This window comes from Corvus hawaiiensis, chromosome Z, assembly GCF_020740725.1.
Source record: "Corvus hawaiiensis isolate bCorHaw1 chromosome Z, bCorHaw1.pri.cur, whole genome shotgun sequence".
Lineage (NCBI taxonomy): Eukaryota > Metazoa > Chordata > Aves > Passeriformes > Corvidae > Corvus > Corvus hawaiiensis.
The window spans coordinates 50,248,804-50,267,170 of NC_063255.1; the positions used below are offsets into that span (position 1 = coordinate 50,248,804).

Consider the following 18,367-nt stretch of genomic DNA (forward strand, 5'->3'; position numbering starts at 1 on the left):
GGAGGAAAGGAGATCAAGCCAACCAAACTCCTAATCCTACTGAACTTGAACTCAATCCTACTGAATTTGCACTCTTTCACACAGTCCCAGCTGGTGATATTTATGATCTACATAATCAGTGGAATTCTGGCAACGAGTTTTCTTTCTTTTGTTATTTTCAGTTGAGGGACAGCACTAAAACCACAAAAGCATTTAGGGAGTTACTATGCCCCTTTCAATGTACACTAAGAGTTAATGCATTCTAAAAGTCAAGAATACTGTTTAAAGAAAGCAGATTTATAACATGTGCTAACTGCATATCAGTGGGATCTAACTTGTGGTCAAAATACACAATTTGCCATGAACACCTTCCTAAGGAAACAGATATATACACTTTCAGTGAAACATTAATATCTGAAGTAAAAGATTAGTATGGCTCAGTAGTTATGGATGTCTGAAAATTACATTAATACTTTTGGAAGTGCTTAAGAAAACATTTCTGAAGAAGAAATAAAACTAACAATAATCAAAAGGCATGCAACTTAGTGGGCCAATACAAAGAATGCACTGTACTGACTTATTTATGTATTGTATAAGATTCTAGGTTCAAAGGCCTACACTTTTATGTTGGTTTTATTTACATGTGAAATTTTTTCCAAGTGATACAGGGAAATGGATACCATATGTTTCCCAGCTGTTTTGTTCTGACAGGAACTATTAAGCACTCAGTATGGAAATGAATTCTGTCTGAGTTTTATGAAAACACTGCTTTCAACACAGGGGTCTAGACAGAGGAAAAGGCATCAACATTTTGTTTGTCGTCACTTTATTTAAGCTTATGTGTATTTTGTTGCTTCACTTTCTCCACTTTTAACTTTAATAACATGCATTTACATAAACCACTGCTGACTGAATTGTAAAATAGGACACTAAGAAGAAGCAATGATGTCTGTTACAAAATCTGCCTCGGTTAATTGTGAAGTCATGTATTTTTCCTTTCTTTCATTAAAGTTAGAGCAGAGTAAGGTACTTCCATTTTTCATTGTTTTTCTTCCCAACATCTCTTTACAAACTCTATTTTTCCAGAAAAAAACCTGGAACACCAAAATCAGTTAGCAATATTTTTATTGACTTAAAAACATCCTCTTTACTTAACTGAGATTATGAATTTACACTGCTTTTAATAAAGGATTAGAGGATAGTGTTTAACCATACAGCTGAAGGGAAGAAAAATTAGGAAGCACAGTATTTCTTTGTGCCATTTACTCCTTAGGAGTTGCACCAGTCCCTAGGCAGTTACAGCATGGTTTCCTCTACACGACACTGAAGCCATAGCCTGGAGTGGACCAGGACATCGCTTGAATCTCTTTCATTCTGCTTTCAGATGCATGTTCCCCAAAGAAGCAAAAGCAAGTGTTGCCTATAGCCTCCAAAGCACCAGCACAGCAGGAGTTATGTTGAGTAGTCTTAAACAGCTGCTCCAGAGGAAAAGCCTCTTGCTCATCTCTCCATACTTATGAACTCAGACAGGGACCATTAAAAGTCTGGGTCAAATAAATACTGTTTGATTCTTTTATAAACAACAGTAAAAGATGGTCTGAGTTTAAGGCAGAAGGCTACAAAATGGAGCAACTAGTTTGATTCCAGAATCTGACAATAATTCTGGTACACTCCTAAAAGGTGATGAAATTTTTTTCCTCAGATGTGTCAAAATTATTTCCTAAACTTTTATTCATTTATGTAAGAGTTTTGGATAATCCTACTGTTGTATTACTGAAGCAAAAAGAAAGAGGAACACAAAAACTGCAGGCTTTATTCACATCAGTAAAGAAATGTTAGCTGCTGATAAACCTGACATGCCAAAGTATTTCTCTGGCACAAAAAAAACTTTTTCTGATGAAAACCTGCAAGGGTCAAATTTGCAAATGTAGTTCTTCACCATATATTGTGCTCTCTGTTCTTCTTGAGGAAGAAAAAACGCAAATGAATCCAGAGGCCTGCAGGTTTATTTATTGTTTTTTTAATCTATTTCTTTACTTACACATGTCCGAGAACTACTGGGGGCAAATAAGCAGAAAAGAGGGCAGTCAGGAAGCAACTTGTCTTTCAATTTAATCCCCATCTGATTCTATTTTCAGGAATCAAAATTGACCCTTATAACATGTTTCCAGTTGGAAGCATTTTTTGTACTCCAGAGTATTTTTCGATCATCTGTATGTCTAGAGCATGGGGAGGTGAGAGGGGGAATTTTATCTGGTATACAAGCATCTGTAGAACTACAGGTAAATGAGTTTTCTCCAACCATCAAGACAACCTCATGCAAAGATGAAACTTTACCCTTGTGACAGGCAGTTTCTGTGATACTTACAGTCTAATGCTAAACATCAGAACACCTCTAAATTGTCAATTTTTAATGGACATTAACCATCATTAATTGAGTATAATGAAAATAACAATGGCGTGTTTTACATTAAGAAAGTCTGTGAATAGCATTGACAACTGCCCATACTTTTTTTAATGCACTATTTCAACATACTGCTTGTGTAATACTGAGAGGGGGCCTGCAGTAAGTCTACCCAAAGTTTCGTATTTTGAGCTTTACTGTCATCTGAAAGAAATGTCTGAACTTCTTCCTTGTGATATGCCTTCAGCAGAGACTCTTGAATCAATTAAGACTCACATTAATTCCATTTAAAGCACTGTGATTCTGACTCTATATACAGGTGCTGAGGTGTTGAATACACTAGGGAAACTCAGAAAACTCATGGTTGTTATCACCAATGTATCTCCAACACTGGCAGCAGAATGTGGGCTCCATGTGATAGAGGAAGGGGTGTCTCTTACAAATCGATGGATAATCAGAGCCAGATCTGAATATCTATTTACTCCTTTATTAATACCACAAAATTCATATTTAACCGAATTCATTTTAACTGAAGGTGGCACTGTTTTACAGTTTTAATATATCAATAACCTGTACCAGGAATACACACTAGAGCTCTTTAACATAAACTCTAGAGCATGAGAACCTGAATTAAAGAACAACCCTGGACAGATAAGAACGGAGAGGGTTTGTTCCCATTTTAGTGGAATTTCAAGTCACTCTAAAGAAGAAAGAAAGGGTATACAGGGTAAATAATAATTTACGTTTTTAAATAACAGTGCATCTTTTTCAGGTAATTCAAACATTTTGAGTCTCAGTGAATGAATATTTGTCTTATCTTGGCTTGAAGAAGAATAAGACAAAAGCTGTCATTCTAAAGTAGAGAATACAGGAAAGGCAAAGAAAATTTTGAAATTAATAAATTGGGTTACTTTGCGTAGACTGTTCTATGGATGTAAAAGGAAGGTAGCAAGCAAAGTTCTAATAAAAAAACCAGAAGAGGTCATTCTGGCACAAAATGCATGAAAAAGGAAGAGGAAGGATGCAAAACTTAGGTAGGAAAATACCTTGTATGTAGATAACACAATTGTTTTTTTACTAAGAAAATTCCTCAGTATTCTACCAAGGAATGATCCAATCAGTATTGTATTGTTTCAGACATATTTACCTGGGAGATATTTGGAGAACAGATCTGTGAAACTGATGCCTTTTAACACTGCTTCCAAATCAAATATTATTTTATTTTATCATACAAATAAAAACTACCAAGAGCTTGAGACAGAACTTTTCTGTAATTTTTTGTTCATTGATTTATTTATTTTTCTCAATTATGAAACTAGTATTTTGAATATATTTTCAAATGGCAGCTACTTTGGGAATGAATAAAGCAGTGCAGAAGGGTAACTGCTGGACATTAAAGATGAATTTGTTCTTATCAATCTGTGAATAAAGATCTAAAGTAGTATATTGCCTTCATTTGAAACATCCATTTAATGACAACTGAAAGTCATCACAGATGACAGAATATACTTCAACAATGACATGGTTCAGTGAAGCTTGTTGAACACAGATGTCTTGAACCATTTGTTCAAGTGTCCTTAGAAAATTTGCGCAGAAAGAAAGCAACCAATTTCATGGTTAATAACAAAAGCATAAAGGACTGATTTCTGTTTCAGGTCATCAGTCTGTTAAACAATGCTGGAAATCAATGGGCACTCTGGCTAACACTTCATTTCAGGAAAAATGTGCTAGCTAGGTCGATTTCTAAACTACACTCTTTAATTTTCTATCTTTGAAGATAAACAATGACAGAATCACAGAATATTCTGAGTTGGAAGGGACCCATATGGAATATTGAGTCCAGCTTTTAAGTGAACGGCCTGTACAGGGCTTAAACCCGCAATCTTTCAGTTAATTAGCACCTTGCACTAAACAACTGAGCTAATGTCCACCTTAGTGGTTATGCTTCCTAAAAGACTGTTACCTTGATGCATGATTGTAGAAAAAACAAGTATCCTTAATCACACTTTATTGTGGATAAACCATGATTTTCCCTGCAATTTTTTGTCAGTCCCATATATCTTTCCCCTTATAATCTGGGGGCACTGGCACATATATTTTGGCTCCAAGGATGCCTTGGAATTTTCCCAAATCAGAATTCCCTAAATCTGAGAAGGACTCAGAGAAGTCATAAGGGACTTGAACACAGGACTTGAAGGAATAGTAAGTTTGCAGATGATACAAAATTAGGAGCTGTTTACTCCCTCTGAAGACAGAGAGCCCTGGAGAGAGACCTTGACACATCAGAGGCCTGGGCAATCACCAACTGTATGAAGCTTCACAAGGGAAAGTGACACATTCTGCTCCTCAGATGGGGTAACCCTGGGTGTATGGACACACTGGGGAATGAGGGGCTGGAGAGCAGAGCCATGGAAAGGACCTGGGAGTCCTGGTCTGTAGCAACTTGAATATGATTCAGCAGTGTCCCTGGCATCCAGGGGGGCCACCCATGTCCTGGGGTGCATCAGGCCCAGCATCGCCAGCCGGGCAAGAGAGGGGATTGTCCCGCTCTGCTCTGCACTGGGGCAGCCTCAGCTTAAGGCCTCTGTGAAGCTTTGGGTGCCACAATATAAGGAGGATCTAAAGCTATTACAGAGTGTCCAAAGGAGGGCAACGAAGATGGTAAAGGGCCTTGAGAGGAAGCCATATGAGGAGTGGCTGAGGTTGCTTGGTCTGTTCAGCCTGGAGAAGAGGAGACTGAAGGGAAACCTCATTGCAGTTCTGCAGTTTTCTAATGAGGGGAAGCAAGAGAGGCAGACACTGATGTTGTCTCTGTGCTGACCAGTGACAGGACTTAAGAGAATGGCATAGAACTCTGTCAGGAGAGGTTTAGGTTTGATATCAGGAAAAGGTTTTTCACCCAGAGGGTGGTTGGGCACTGAACAGGCTCCCCAGGGAAGTGGTCACAGCACCAGCCTGACAGAGCTCAAGAAGTGTTTGGGCAACGCTCTCAGGCACATGGTGTGACTCTTGGGGTGTCCTGTGCAGGGCCCAGAGCTGGACTTTGATGATTCTTGTGGGTACCTTCGAACTCAGAATGTTCTGTGATTCTTTGATTCTGAGTCAGGACTGAGATTGTGCTGCTGCACGACTTTCATGCACATCTTGCAAAAGGGTGAGGAAGGAACAGGACCTTCCCAACAATACACACCACCAGCCAGTGCTGTTCACTAAAGGGAGGTGATGGCGGGATTTCAAGGAGGAAAAACTACACGCTGGGAAAATATTTGTCAGATTTTCTAATACCTCCCTTTCCAAAAGAACAAATTTGAGCAAAAGTTACAGGCAGTCAGAAATAGTTAAAAAAACCAAAAAATCTGCTGAAGGAATTATGCGAAATGCTTGAGAAAGCACACTGACTTCTAAACACCAGTATTTGCCTAGGATTAAAAGTGTTTGGAGTAATTTGAGAACAATGTAACCAAATACTTTCATATGTTACTAACTTATTATTCAATGTTTACATGAAAGAGGGAAAGAAAATGGGAATTACAGGGCTATTTACCAAACTTATCTGCAAACAATTAATAGTAGAACTTCCACATTATTAGCCATATAGTTAATAAATGTAATTCCATAATGATGAACTGTCTGGTTTAAATTTGTTCTAACAATCATGCTGGTGAAAATGGTTGCCCATATATATAATTATATTTTAGGTATAGAATTGAATCTTACTTTCTCCATAATTTTGTCTTAACTGTCTTAGTGAACTAAGTATTTTCCTGAGACAAAGATGACAGACATTTGCTTTTTAGACTATGACATATCTTATCTATGGTCAACTTCTGCTTAACTTTTAGCTCTTCTGAAAAAGTAATTCTTGGATAGTTCTACTTTCACAGTTCTCTCTGTTTTAAAGCAGAAATGCAACCCCTAACAAAGCAGGAGTCAGTATGAGGTAGAAAGTTGGAACAGTTCTTTGTAAAACCTCTGAGATTTTATATTTGTAACTACTTGAATTAAAAATGGAATACAGATATAAAATAGTATGAATTCTTCATGCTGTAGCATGAAAGATTTATTATATAATCCATCTTCATAAAAAATAGCACACAACATCAATACGTTGGTAACATTATTTTAATGATCTACAGTAGAATGAAGGCAAAAAGACTATGTCAAAAGCAACTATGAGAAGTCATCAAATTGGGCCTTACACAATGTTGACTAATCCAGCTCCGTTAGTAGTTCAAGATACTTGAAATACTGAAGTTTGTACAGAGATGTAAAGTGATACACTTCTGTTCAGCACTATATTATTACTCAGTGATTAAGCAGATTAAAAATAAAAAAAATTTAGTACCATCTCCTATTCATCAAAGTAAGTGGTAAGTAGCAAGAAAAAACAGCTTTTAGTACTATTTCCACTTTGACAATACTATCAGTGCTAAAGGCCTCTTTTTTACTCAAGACTTTTAATCAATCTGGAATTAACTTCCACTGGCAGACTCCCCAGAGCTACTGCTGTCTCCCAGCGATCTCTGTATTTGCTTCTGTCAACCCCTTTTCAAGGGAACAGATGAGTACTGATGTAATTAAAATCATAATTGAAAAATATGTGTCTGCAGAGGCAACCATGGAACAAGAAAGATACACAGCAAGTTGTCAGCATCCCACAATCTAAAGGAAGAGCTCATAACTAGTATTTAATCCTTACTATTGGTCTGTATTTTACTTTATGACTACTACCTGAATTTTAAATGGAGAAAGAAGAATGGGAGGAGGAATATGGGAGAGAATGGTGGGAGCATGTGGGGAGCAATGACAGATTAAATGCTATGGAGAATGGCAGGGAAGCATGAGGAGCAGAAGAGGGAAGAAGTGTGCGAAAAAGAGGAAAGAGGAGAGGAGGAGGTAGGAGGAATGAGAGAAGAATGGGAGAAGAATAGTGTGGAGAAATGGTGTGACAATAGGAAAATGGGGAGAGAGTAGGGAGAATGGGAGTAAGAATGGGTAAGAAGAAGGGAAGGAGCTGGGACAAAAGAGAAGTTGGTAGTGTAGGTTTACGGGCGGGTTCGGTCGGGACGGAGACGGAGATCTCTATAGGCAGGTCTTGGGACACATGGGGTTTATTGTAAAGGCGTGGGTATAGGGGCACTGCTCAGAGCTGCCAGACTCAGCTCTGAGCAGGCCCAAGAGAGCAAGAGAGTGAACGGGTGAGAGAGAGAGAGAGAGTGTAAGAGCAAGAGTGGAAATGAGAGCAAGAGTGGAAGAAGTAGTAAGGAATGTCTGAAGTCCTGGTTACAATACAATAAATCATCTTCTGTACTGAATATTCTAATTGTCACTAACCAATCTAATACAAGATACAAATCCTATAGCATTTACATACAGCCTATAAGAGTTCTTATATTACCATAGAGTGTTACATCTTAACTTCTAAAAACTACTCTTTGGACCCCTTCTGCTGAGCTAGTAGGGTCTGCTCTGACCCTTGGACCTGTTTGCAAGCAGAGGGTATTGTTCCATCAAGAGGGGATTACCTTCAGTCGGCCATACCATTGTTTTCCAGTTGTTCAGTAACTAAGACCTGGTATTTCAAAAGTGGCTTTCATTTCGATGTTGCCTGCAGTTTTCATATTCCCAAAATCTTTTGTCAGGCAATCATATTTATAAGGCTTTCCTGTTTCATCTTCCCCAACAGGTAGAATGCAAGGGATGAGGGAGTAGGGAAGAACCAGCAAAAAGGTAGGAAGGACAGAGAAGAAAAGGGATAGGAATGAGGCAGGGGAAGGATAAAAGGGTGTAATGGGGCAGGATGGGAAGAATGAGGGGAATATGGAGTGGAGCATGGGGGAGGACAGGGGGAGACTGGGGTAGAATGAGATAGGGCAAATTGAGTGGAGTCTTCACCTTTTACACTTCTCCCCTGCTTTTGCTCGCAACAAGTAATGCTGTGTGTGCAATCACTGCTATACCCTCTGTGGGCAGTAACTTGCAAGCAAATACGGTAAGGAGAGTTTTGTTTCTCTTTATTGCCAAGGACAGCGGCATGTGATGACCTGGCCTTTAATGACTCTGTTAGAAGAAGTAGCAATCAGAAAATTTCAACTCAAGTTAAACACACTAGAAATTTAAAAAAGTCTGAAAGGAAATATAGAAATAAAAGTTACTGAAGTATAGCATGGCTCTGAAGTCCTTCTATCACCCCATGAATTCCAGATCTCCTATTTCTGTTATAAAAGTACTTGATGAAACAACATTAACAAAAGTTCAATTAAAAGATCAAAAAGCACAATAAACTTTTCATAGCTCAACAAAAATGCTTCTCTTACCAATTCATTTCTCCTCCATCAGGAAGAGAAAAATAAAAGAGGATTAATCTGATTTACAGATTGAAAAACAACACTGAATGCACTTTTTGTCAGGGGCAGGGGGAAGGTCTCCAGCTGCTTCTCATCTATATGCCATGATTCTTCATTTAGTTTACACTATTAAACTAAAAAACTCAGCTTTAATCTTAACTATTACAGTATGCCTTAGAGTAGATTCTATCATGTAGCATCCTTGATACAGTTTCAGACTCTGGCAAAACATAATCCCTCAGACTGGTCGTGGCCATATGGGTAGTAAATGTATCCAACATTTTTTCATTGGCGCCTACATTATTACGTCTTGTCACCAATGGTTTCTCGGGTTTTCAAGTAAATTGTTGCACATACTGTGGTTTGGAGCTGCTGAGATGAAGCCCTACATTTATCTGCATGCAGCCAAATCCTTTTTTGGAACTTTCTTTCCTTCTAATGAACTAACATCTGTTGAAAAAAAGAAACTCATGTTTCCAGAACACTGTACAGAAATGAGAAAAAACAAAACAGCAGGACACTGCCAAGAAGCTATTGTTGCCAAATTGCGCATGATTTAAAAAAGCCTAGAAAATTATGGGTGGACAGAAGTGGGCATCATACCTGATCTGTCTTCATTTTGTGAATCACACCTTCTACATAATTCTGGGATGGTCTTGAGAGAAGTTACAGAATACTGTAAAAAAGGAAAAAAAATGTATAGAGGTAGTAATTAAAAAAGATAAAAAGTAAGATTTTCAAGAGGTTCAAATGTCATGGATACTAACAAAATCTACAGACCAAGGGTACTTCTGGCAGTCTGATTGTCTTCTTTGGTTGCATGAAAAAAGCAGATGGCACCTGCTGTTGTTTCCCACCTTGAGGCATACAAAACACACTTTCAAAGTTAGAGCAAAGCACCTCCTCACCTCAGATTTTTCCTTCCTGCAGGTCACCACTATTCAAGGCACAAACACAATTCAACACAACGTGAGATACATTGGAAATCAGAACACATCCAGGCTTCGCCATAAACCTCAAGGGTCTCACTTTGCCCACCTGTGCATCTATTATGGTGATTGCACTACAACAATCATCATGTTTAAAAATTAGAATTTGAACTGTCACAAACCAGTACGTAAAAGAGATGCAGAATATTTGTGCTGTAAAGATCTGATTTCAGAGAGGGGTGTGTGTATCCACACATATCAGATGACAGGCTTGTTTCTCTAACGTGGGCTTTACTAAAGCAAACTTGTATTATTATTTTGATATGACAAAACACATCTGATATGAATCAGCATGTTATTCTCTGAGTTAGCAATTTAAAAACAGGAAAAAAACATCACAGGTGCCACAGGTATTTTACTAAACAGAAATTTTATCTTTATAAACTTGTGGAATACCTTTGGAAAGACACAAGATCCAGTGTTATAAAACCATACATTCTGATATGCAGTTGCTTTATAGCAAGTCTTCCTTAATCAAATGCTTAAATATTACAGGAATCTCCACTTAAACAAATGAAAATCATTATGTCTGTGAAAGAAATATCAATTACTTTGCTTATACTATTAAAAACAGTATTTTGGAAACTAAAACAGAAAAAAGGCATTTAGGATTAGCACAACTGAAATTTTTCTCAGAATACATAAACACCATATGTTTTCAAAGGAACAGATATTTTTAGTTATATATTTAGTTTGCTGTTGACCAATGAAGAAAAACAACTACATATAAAACCATATGAACTTTCCACACAAAAAAAACGGTGATACGTTGTTCTGGTTTTTGCTGACAGTTTCTCATTCAGTGTTTGATGTGTTCCTAAAGCACAGCTGGCCATCTCCTTCTAAATAATCTAAATTCAAGCTCATGTGACCAATTGCAGAGTAATTTACTTCTCTGGTGTGAGTTTAAGACTGTTACTCAAATGACTGTAGTTACTTCATGAAGCCTAGAAAACCTCCCAGGCCTTACTTTTTTCCTTGCCAACCTAATTCATCAGGGATTGAGAAACCTCAATCTCAAGAAGAAACCCTCATAAGTATTACCAGGATCGACACTGAACTTATTAATTAAAATGTGTAGCAGCACTCCAGATCTACCCAGTGATTCCAATCCCCATTAAACAAGGGGTTGTCTATGAGGCTGTGACTGCTTCAGGATGTGACAGCCCAAAGCAAAATAGAACAGAGCAGAGACAGGGAGAAGGATGCTACTAAAGAAAAATTAATACAACTTAAACACAGACATGGACAAACACCATGTGCTGCACTTCACTTTAGTTATTGTTTAATAAAGCCTGAGCTGTTTAGCTATACATCTTGCTATTTCAGCACAAAGACTTAGAATGCAATGTTGAACTGGTCTAGTAAGATTCTTAAAAGAATCCAAGGAGCATGTCTCCAAGGAATATGGTAGCTTCGTAAGACCAGCTGTTGCAGTTTAAACTATTACACAGTTTGTAATTCAATTAGAAAGAGGCCTTTTGTATTCTATTGCTATGTGTTTTGTCAAGCAACTTCAAAAACAGAAAGCCATCTTTCTTTTTGTCTTTTTCCTGTTCTTTCTTGGAAGAATAGATTTTTTTCTGTTTCAACATTGCTTTAAAATGTATTCAGTTACCTTGTCCCACTGCCAAAAATCTATTAAATGTTTATAACTTTATTATGCATTTTAATAATATTGCTTTGATTTCATTAACAGATTTCCTCCCACTTACTTCTACCTTTAAAAAGATGTCTGCAAATCTACGTTTCTGCCTTCTGTATTTTGTGCAAAAATGTAAAGAACCAGCTTTTGGTCCAGGAAGCAACAAAAATTACTTTTTTAAGTGGACTTTTCCCAACCATGAAAACAATCCATTCCCAGCTCTTCCCACTAGAACTGATTTATTGCATACTCTAGCTCCAGTTCTAATCATCAGTACTATTTTCTAGCTTTTCTTCAACCATAAATTTCAAGGTTACACAGGACATCAAAAGAGGCTCAGATTGCAACCCTTCCCTGAAACAGAATTTTAGACTTAATGTTTATTTAACAGCATTTAAAATTAATTACTTCCAACTCGTCATTCAATAATTTCAATTTTTTTTGCATACAAAATTAAACACCACTTCTTGCATTTCACCAGTGGAGTAATCACATCAGCCAGAGTTGGGGGCCATGCCCAAGGGCATAACTGACAATGTAAGAGCTGAGCACATCATGTCACTTCGTTAGTCAATGCTTACTGGGATCTTTGGTATTTAATTAAAGTCTGTCGTGGTTGATGGTGACATTCAGTAACAAACTAAGGGCTTGTTCCTAAGGTAATACATGTAATGGAATTTTTGATTACTGTTTGAGGTCTGGGTTCTTTTCCTGCATTTAATGCCTGCCTATGTCCAACCCAAAACAATGAATTCTAATAAACCCCTAAATAACTTTGTAAGATGGAAGAGCAGTATCAATAGCAGATGAGACAAGAAGCAGTAACAAGCAAATGCAAGATATTCCCAGCTTTTTTCAACAGGCACTGCTAATTCAGGGAAAAATGGGGCTTCCCTCACAATACAGTACATTTGTTCATTATGTAACACTGCACTACAGAATCTGAATTAATGACAATGTTAACCTTTTAAATTTCACATGGTTTTCAAATTTTAATGCAACAAATTTTAAATAAAACACAGGAGAAAAAGTGGTTTTAATGTTTAAGTGTCTTTAATAGGGCTGCTCTGCTCTGTGCCACTTGTCCACCACTTGCAGATGCACTTGTGTCCAAGAAGTAACAGAAAGAAGAAATAACTGATTGTGAGTAGTAGCAGAGAAATATATACAAAACAGTAAAAAACCCAAGTAAATTAAGAAACAGAAGTTACTTTTCAACATTCTGTTGTATCCTAAATGGAGTCAAAGTGCAAAGTTGTATGCATAGCGTGACTCTCAGACCGTATTAGCATAACCGTGACACCTCCAAAAGCATGAAGCACCATGGCCAACTCCTACTTTTTGCAGTATCAGAACTCAAATCATTTACCGCCACTGGATCAAGTCACCAATGACTTTGTCCTGCTCTTAAATTCACAGCTCTTTGTTTCCATTTTGTTACTGAAAACAGGCACCTCCACCTTCCTACAGCTAATTTTTTTCCAAGTGTTTCCAAGTAGACAGTTTAGCAGTCTCATTTCAGTTTATTTGCTATAGTGGAAAACAAAATGTTTCATTGATACTAAAAACCTATTAAATTAGTAACTTTACAACAATTTATTTTCTTATTAATTTATTAACTGTGTAATGCCACCATCTTTCTGAGACATTTATTTGGGAGTAGCGAGCTATATTGAGAGAAAGTAAAGGAACAATACTTGGCCTGATGTCGCAGAAAGATTTTTCTCAATAGTAGTGACAATTTAAGCAGCTTCCAAACAAAAAACAGAGAAGGAAAGAGATTAGACTGGTACTGTGCATGTGGGAAATATCACCTCCCCAAAATAAATGTCTTTCTTACAGCTAGGATGAGCATCTTTGGAGCACTGGTTAACTTTTGCTATGTGTTGTTGATAGCATCTTATATAGACACTTGATATGTTATTCTTCCTTTTAGCTTCAAAGGGGACCTACATAAACACTAACACTGTTAGAGGTACAAAATGAGGTTATTTTGTATTATTTCTGTAAACCAAAAAATAAAATAGTTGCAATAGTTGCTCAATTTGCCAGTGCAATATAAATCCTGCACTCCAATCAAAGAGTTAGGAACCCCTCAGGCAACTATACCAACAGCATAAAACTTCAGAGCAAGAATAAATTTACAGTGAAAATCAGGAGAAATAGGAAAAAGGTGAAAGTGTAAAAACATACATTTGATAATTTGTCTATCATTTAATGCAACTTAAAGGTCTTTTTTTTTTTTCCCCCTTCCTTTCTGGGAGCAGTTATTCATGAAGAAATAAATGAAAATATTCAGCTGGGTTGCTTAATGTCACTGCAGACAGAATATTATTTTTGTTTAACATAAACAAGAGACCCAGAAACCTATTCTGCTGTCTGAAATACAGACAAATATACTGTACCATTTAGATCTTCTAAATGCATCATATTTGCATTCCAGAGCCCTGATGGAGTTGCTGCTGAGATGTAGCTGCTAAGCCACCCTCAATAATATTTTAAAAGTCATAGCAGTCAGTCTCCAATAACTGGATAAAAGTGAGTATCACACTGATTTTTAACAAGGATAAAAAGAAGAGCCTCAGGAACTACTAGCAGGTCAGCCATGCCTCAGTGCCCAGTAAGAGCATGGAACAGATCCCCCTGGAAATTATGCTGAAACATATGGATGGCAGAGAGGTGATTAGAGATAGCTAGCATGGCTCCACAAAGGAAAATTGTGCCTGACTAAGACAGGGGCCTCCTACAATGGAGTGACAAGAGCTATGGATGTCATCTGCCTCAGCTTCTGTAAGGCCTTTGGCACACTGTATCCAAGTGCTACCTCCTCGCCTCTAATTTGGAGAGATACAGCTTTGATGGATATGTGTACAAGGAGTTGGCCATGTCCAACAAGTTACAATCAACAGCTCAGTTTCCAAGTGAGACCCAAAAATGAGTGGTGTCCCTCAAGGATGCATACTGCAACCAATAGTATTTAAAATCTTTGTCAAAGGACATTGACAATGGGATCAGGTGCACCCTTAGCAAATTTTCACATGACACCAAGCTGAGTAGTGTGGTTGATTTGCTGGAGGGATGGAACGCCATCCAGAAGGACCTTGGGAAGGAGGAAGGAATGCCATCCAGAGGGACTTTGGGAAGGGTTGTGGTGTGAGCCCACGCGAACCTCATAAAGTTCAACAAGATCAAGATCCTGTCCATGTGTCAGAGCAATGCCCAGTATCCATACAGACTTGGTTACAGAGAGTAGCCCTGCAGAAAAGGACTTGGCATACTGGAGGATGAACAATTTTACATTAACTGGCAATGCTCACTTGCAGACCAGAAAACCAATTGTATCCTGCTGCACAAAAAGCCTGGCCAACAGGGTGAGGGAGGTGATTCTCCCCCAGACTTAATTCCTGTGAGAGTCCACCAGGAGTACTTCCTCCATCTCAGGAGTTGCTGAGGCAAAAAAGACATGGACCTGTTCAGTGGCCCAGAAGAAGACCATGAAAACAGCCAGGGGGCTGGAATACCTCTTCTGTGAAGTAAGGCTGAGAGAGTTGGGGTTCTTCATCCTGGAGAACAGGAGGCTGCAGGGAGACTTTCTTATGGCCTTCCAATACATTAAAAAGGCTTATGAGAAAAATAGAGAAAGACTGTTTTCCAGGGCCTGTAGTGACAGGACAAGGGGCAAATGAAAGAACATCAATTTAGATTGACTACAACAAAGCTATTTTTTTACCATGGCGGTAGTGAGATACTGCAACAGGTTGCCGAGAGAAGTTGTGGATGCCCACCCCACATGATTGTATTTGGTTTATGTGGCAAACTAAGAGCAGGGGCTGTCCCCATGTGGGACTGGCCACTGGCAAAAGCTGAGCCCCTCAGAGATATTGGTAGCGCCTCTGGGATAACCGGTTTAAGAAAGGGAAAAAACATTACATAACAGCAGCTGGGAGAGAGGAATAAAAAAATGTGAGACACCAACGTCAGTGAAGAAACAGGGGAAGGCAGTGTTCCAGGTGCTGGAGCAGAGTTCACCTACAGTCACAGGAGCAGATATCCAGCCTTCAGCCCACAGAGGACCTCACACTGGAGTGTGTGGATGTGCCCTGAAGAAACCTGCAGCCTGTCGAAAGACAGTGCTGGAGCAGGCTCTTGGCAAGAACTAATGCCTGTGGAGAGGAATCCACATAGGAGCAGGTTTTCTGTCAGGAACAGTGTCCCTCTCTGAGACCCATGCCAGAGCAGTCTCTTCCTGAAGGATTGTATCTCATGGAAAGGACGCATGCTGGTGCAGACCATGAAGAACTGCAGCCTGTGGGAAAGACTCACACTGGAGAAGGTCACAGAGGACTGTCTGCAGTTGGTGGGACCCCGTGCTGGTACAGGCATGAAGAGGATGAGGAGGAGGGAATGGCAGAGACACTCTGTAATAACCTGAATGCAAACCCCATCCTCCCCTATCCCCCTGCACTTACCGAGGTGGCAAGGCAGAGAACTCCAGAGTGAAGTTGAGACTGAGAAAAGGCGGGTGGGGGGGAGAGGGGAAGGTACTTTTAGATTTTTCCTTGTTTCTCATTATCCTGTGCTGTTTGATTGGCAATAAATTAATTTCACCAAGAGGAGGCTTTTTTGCCCATGACAGTAATTGCTGAGTGGTGTTCCTCTCCTTAAAGCACAAGCTTCTTGATGGAGTGGGAGTAACAAGAGTGGCTTGGTGGCCACCTGGTGACCAGTCAATGTCAACCCATCACAATGAGCCTTGGAGCTACCTGATCTACCTATGAGAGGGAGATTGGAACTGAATGACCTTTGAAGGTCCCTCCCAACCAAAACCATTCTATAATTCTGTGATATTGGAGAAATGTACCATTTCCTGTTCTCATGTACAAATGCAACATAAAAAAAAAAAAAGCAAAGGAAAAAAAAACCAAAAACCCAAACTCCCCCCACCCCTTTCCCTGACTTACATATATATTTGCCTTTTAAAACAAATTCCTGTCTTTCTGTCTATCTTTTTGACTATTACATTTTGGTCAGTTTTGCTGAAATGGACTACATGGGTCTGGTCTGCAAACAGTGGCTTTCTAACAGAGGTACATTTGTAAGTGCATCATTTTAACAGCCTTCTTGCTGCCTATATTATCAGTCACTTTTCTGCACTGGATTAGAACCAGAGGGCTAACAGGAATAATATAATTTGCTAATACAGATGCTATGCAGCTGCTCTTACCAGAGCAGGCTAATGATAAAATGTGAAGGTCAGGTATTTCTAAACTGTGTATGATGAGATATGAGTAGAGCACTAGAGTAACCATGAATTCTCTTGTTGATCTGGGTTCTGGCAACAAATCCTTTGTTCTCTTCCCTGCTAAAGCAGGGAGTAAAACTGCTACCTCAATCATTTGTGATGTTTTTTACTCAATGTTCAGCTTCTACTGAAAGAATAGGCTATTAAAGCAGGCAGCCTGAGCTGTTCAGCAGAAAAGTGAGTAACCTAACCCACCAGTATGCAGCAACAGCCACAATGGGAGGGACATGGAAAGGTTACATCTATTATGTTTTACAGTTTTACAAAACTGAGTATAGAAACAGATACCAGGAAATAATTTAGCATATAACAGTAATAAAAAGAAAGTTGCCCATAATAAGGTATTCACTCAAGATTGGCTCATTGTCTTGTAATATTTTGGGCATTTGCCATATTCTGCTTTAATAAAAATTCAACAGTACAATAGGTAAAAAAAAAATTCCCTTCAAAAGGAATTTGTCAGTGAATAAAGCATCTGGAATGTTTTAAAATGAATCAAAAGTCCCAAATGCTAACGGGAAAACCAGGCCCTTCGTATTAAAAAAAAAAATTAAACTATAAAACTATGAAACATGTGGAAAGAGATGGTGGCATACTTTCATCTAAAAATTGAATTTATAAATTCTCTTACAGGAGATTCAATTTTTGTATTCAAGTTTATTTTTGATAGAACATTAAATATATGAACAACTCAATTGCACAAAAAGCAGAAACACTGGCAGTAGTACTAGTACTGTGAATAATAGAGAAATACACAGTATCAGTGCCTCCTATAAGAACACTAACAATGTAGACAGCAACACAGCAACACAGTAACACAGTATTTTTTCCTGCAATTACAGCTGCAGCTGTTTTTTTGTGACACTAAGGATCAGTGCTGCCTATGAACCCCTGGAAGTCTTTCTATCTCTTTCTGTACTCTATCACATCACACCTATTCATAAAATACTGCTGTACTGGGAAATGGCTACTGGTGAAAAGGGCAGAGGTGAGAGAAGCAGGTTTTTTACAACTCAAATACATTCAATTAAAGATAAAATTTTGGTGTCTAAGGCTAGGTCTACAGCACATATAGTTCATTCAGGACAATACAGGAGAGAAGCAGTCCAGAAATTAAACTAATTTAGTAATTTGATTTGCAAGTAATTTTTATTACCTGAAGGAGAGGAATCAAGTTTTCATTCCAAGCTTATTAGAGAGATTTCCTTTACAAAACATCTGATCTTGACTTCTAAATTCAACCTATCTAAACATTCCTCTATATAAAATAAAATGAAGTGTGGTTTCCAACAACAGTGCTGCTTTTTACTTGAGGACTTAGATATCTAAGGTTGTCTCAACTTGAACAAATAAAATAAGACTTGTACTTACCGATATGTCATCACTAAAATCTATTTCATCCAAATCAAGGTATTCAGGGGCTTCCATTATTCTTCTATGGACATTTTGGGTGAGTCAGCACATTAGTAAAGACCTAATTAAGAAAACAGAAATGGATTGCCTTTAGAGAGCTAAAACCACACAGAAGTGATTTCATATAGTTGCTAGATTACTGAAATATTTAACTTGAATCAGTATCATTTGCCACCTCTACTCCGCATATTGTGAAGAAGACATTTCAGTTGTTTGGGAGAACACCTAAGTACTACTTGAAGTAGAAGTCAAAAATACTTTATTCAGCATCACTCAGTCCCTCCAGAA

The 18,367-nt window shown here is 38.4% G+C and overlaps 1 protein-coding gene across 2 annotated transcripts in view; it reads right to left on the bottom strand.

Annotated features, from left to right (window-relative positions):
• The window catches only part of LOC125320035 (synuclein alpha interacting protein), an 89,577-nt gene that overhangs the window by 33,258 nt on the left and 37,952 nt on the right, over nucleotides 1-18,367 (bottom strand). For both annotated transcript variants that reach the window (XM_048291969.1, XM_048291968.1), the window contains exons 2-3: nucleotides 18,038-18,140; nucleotides 9,334-9,406 (exon numbers count right to left, since the gene is read on the bottom strand). In XM_048291969.1, the coding sequence (XP_048147926.1) occupies nucleotides 9,334-9,406; nucleotides 18,038-18,094 (130 nt within the window). In that variant the 5' untranslated portion in view covers nucleotides 18,095-18,140. The remainder of the gene's footprint in view (nucleotides 1-9,333; nucleotides 9,407-18,037; nucleotides 18,141-18,367) is intronic.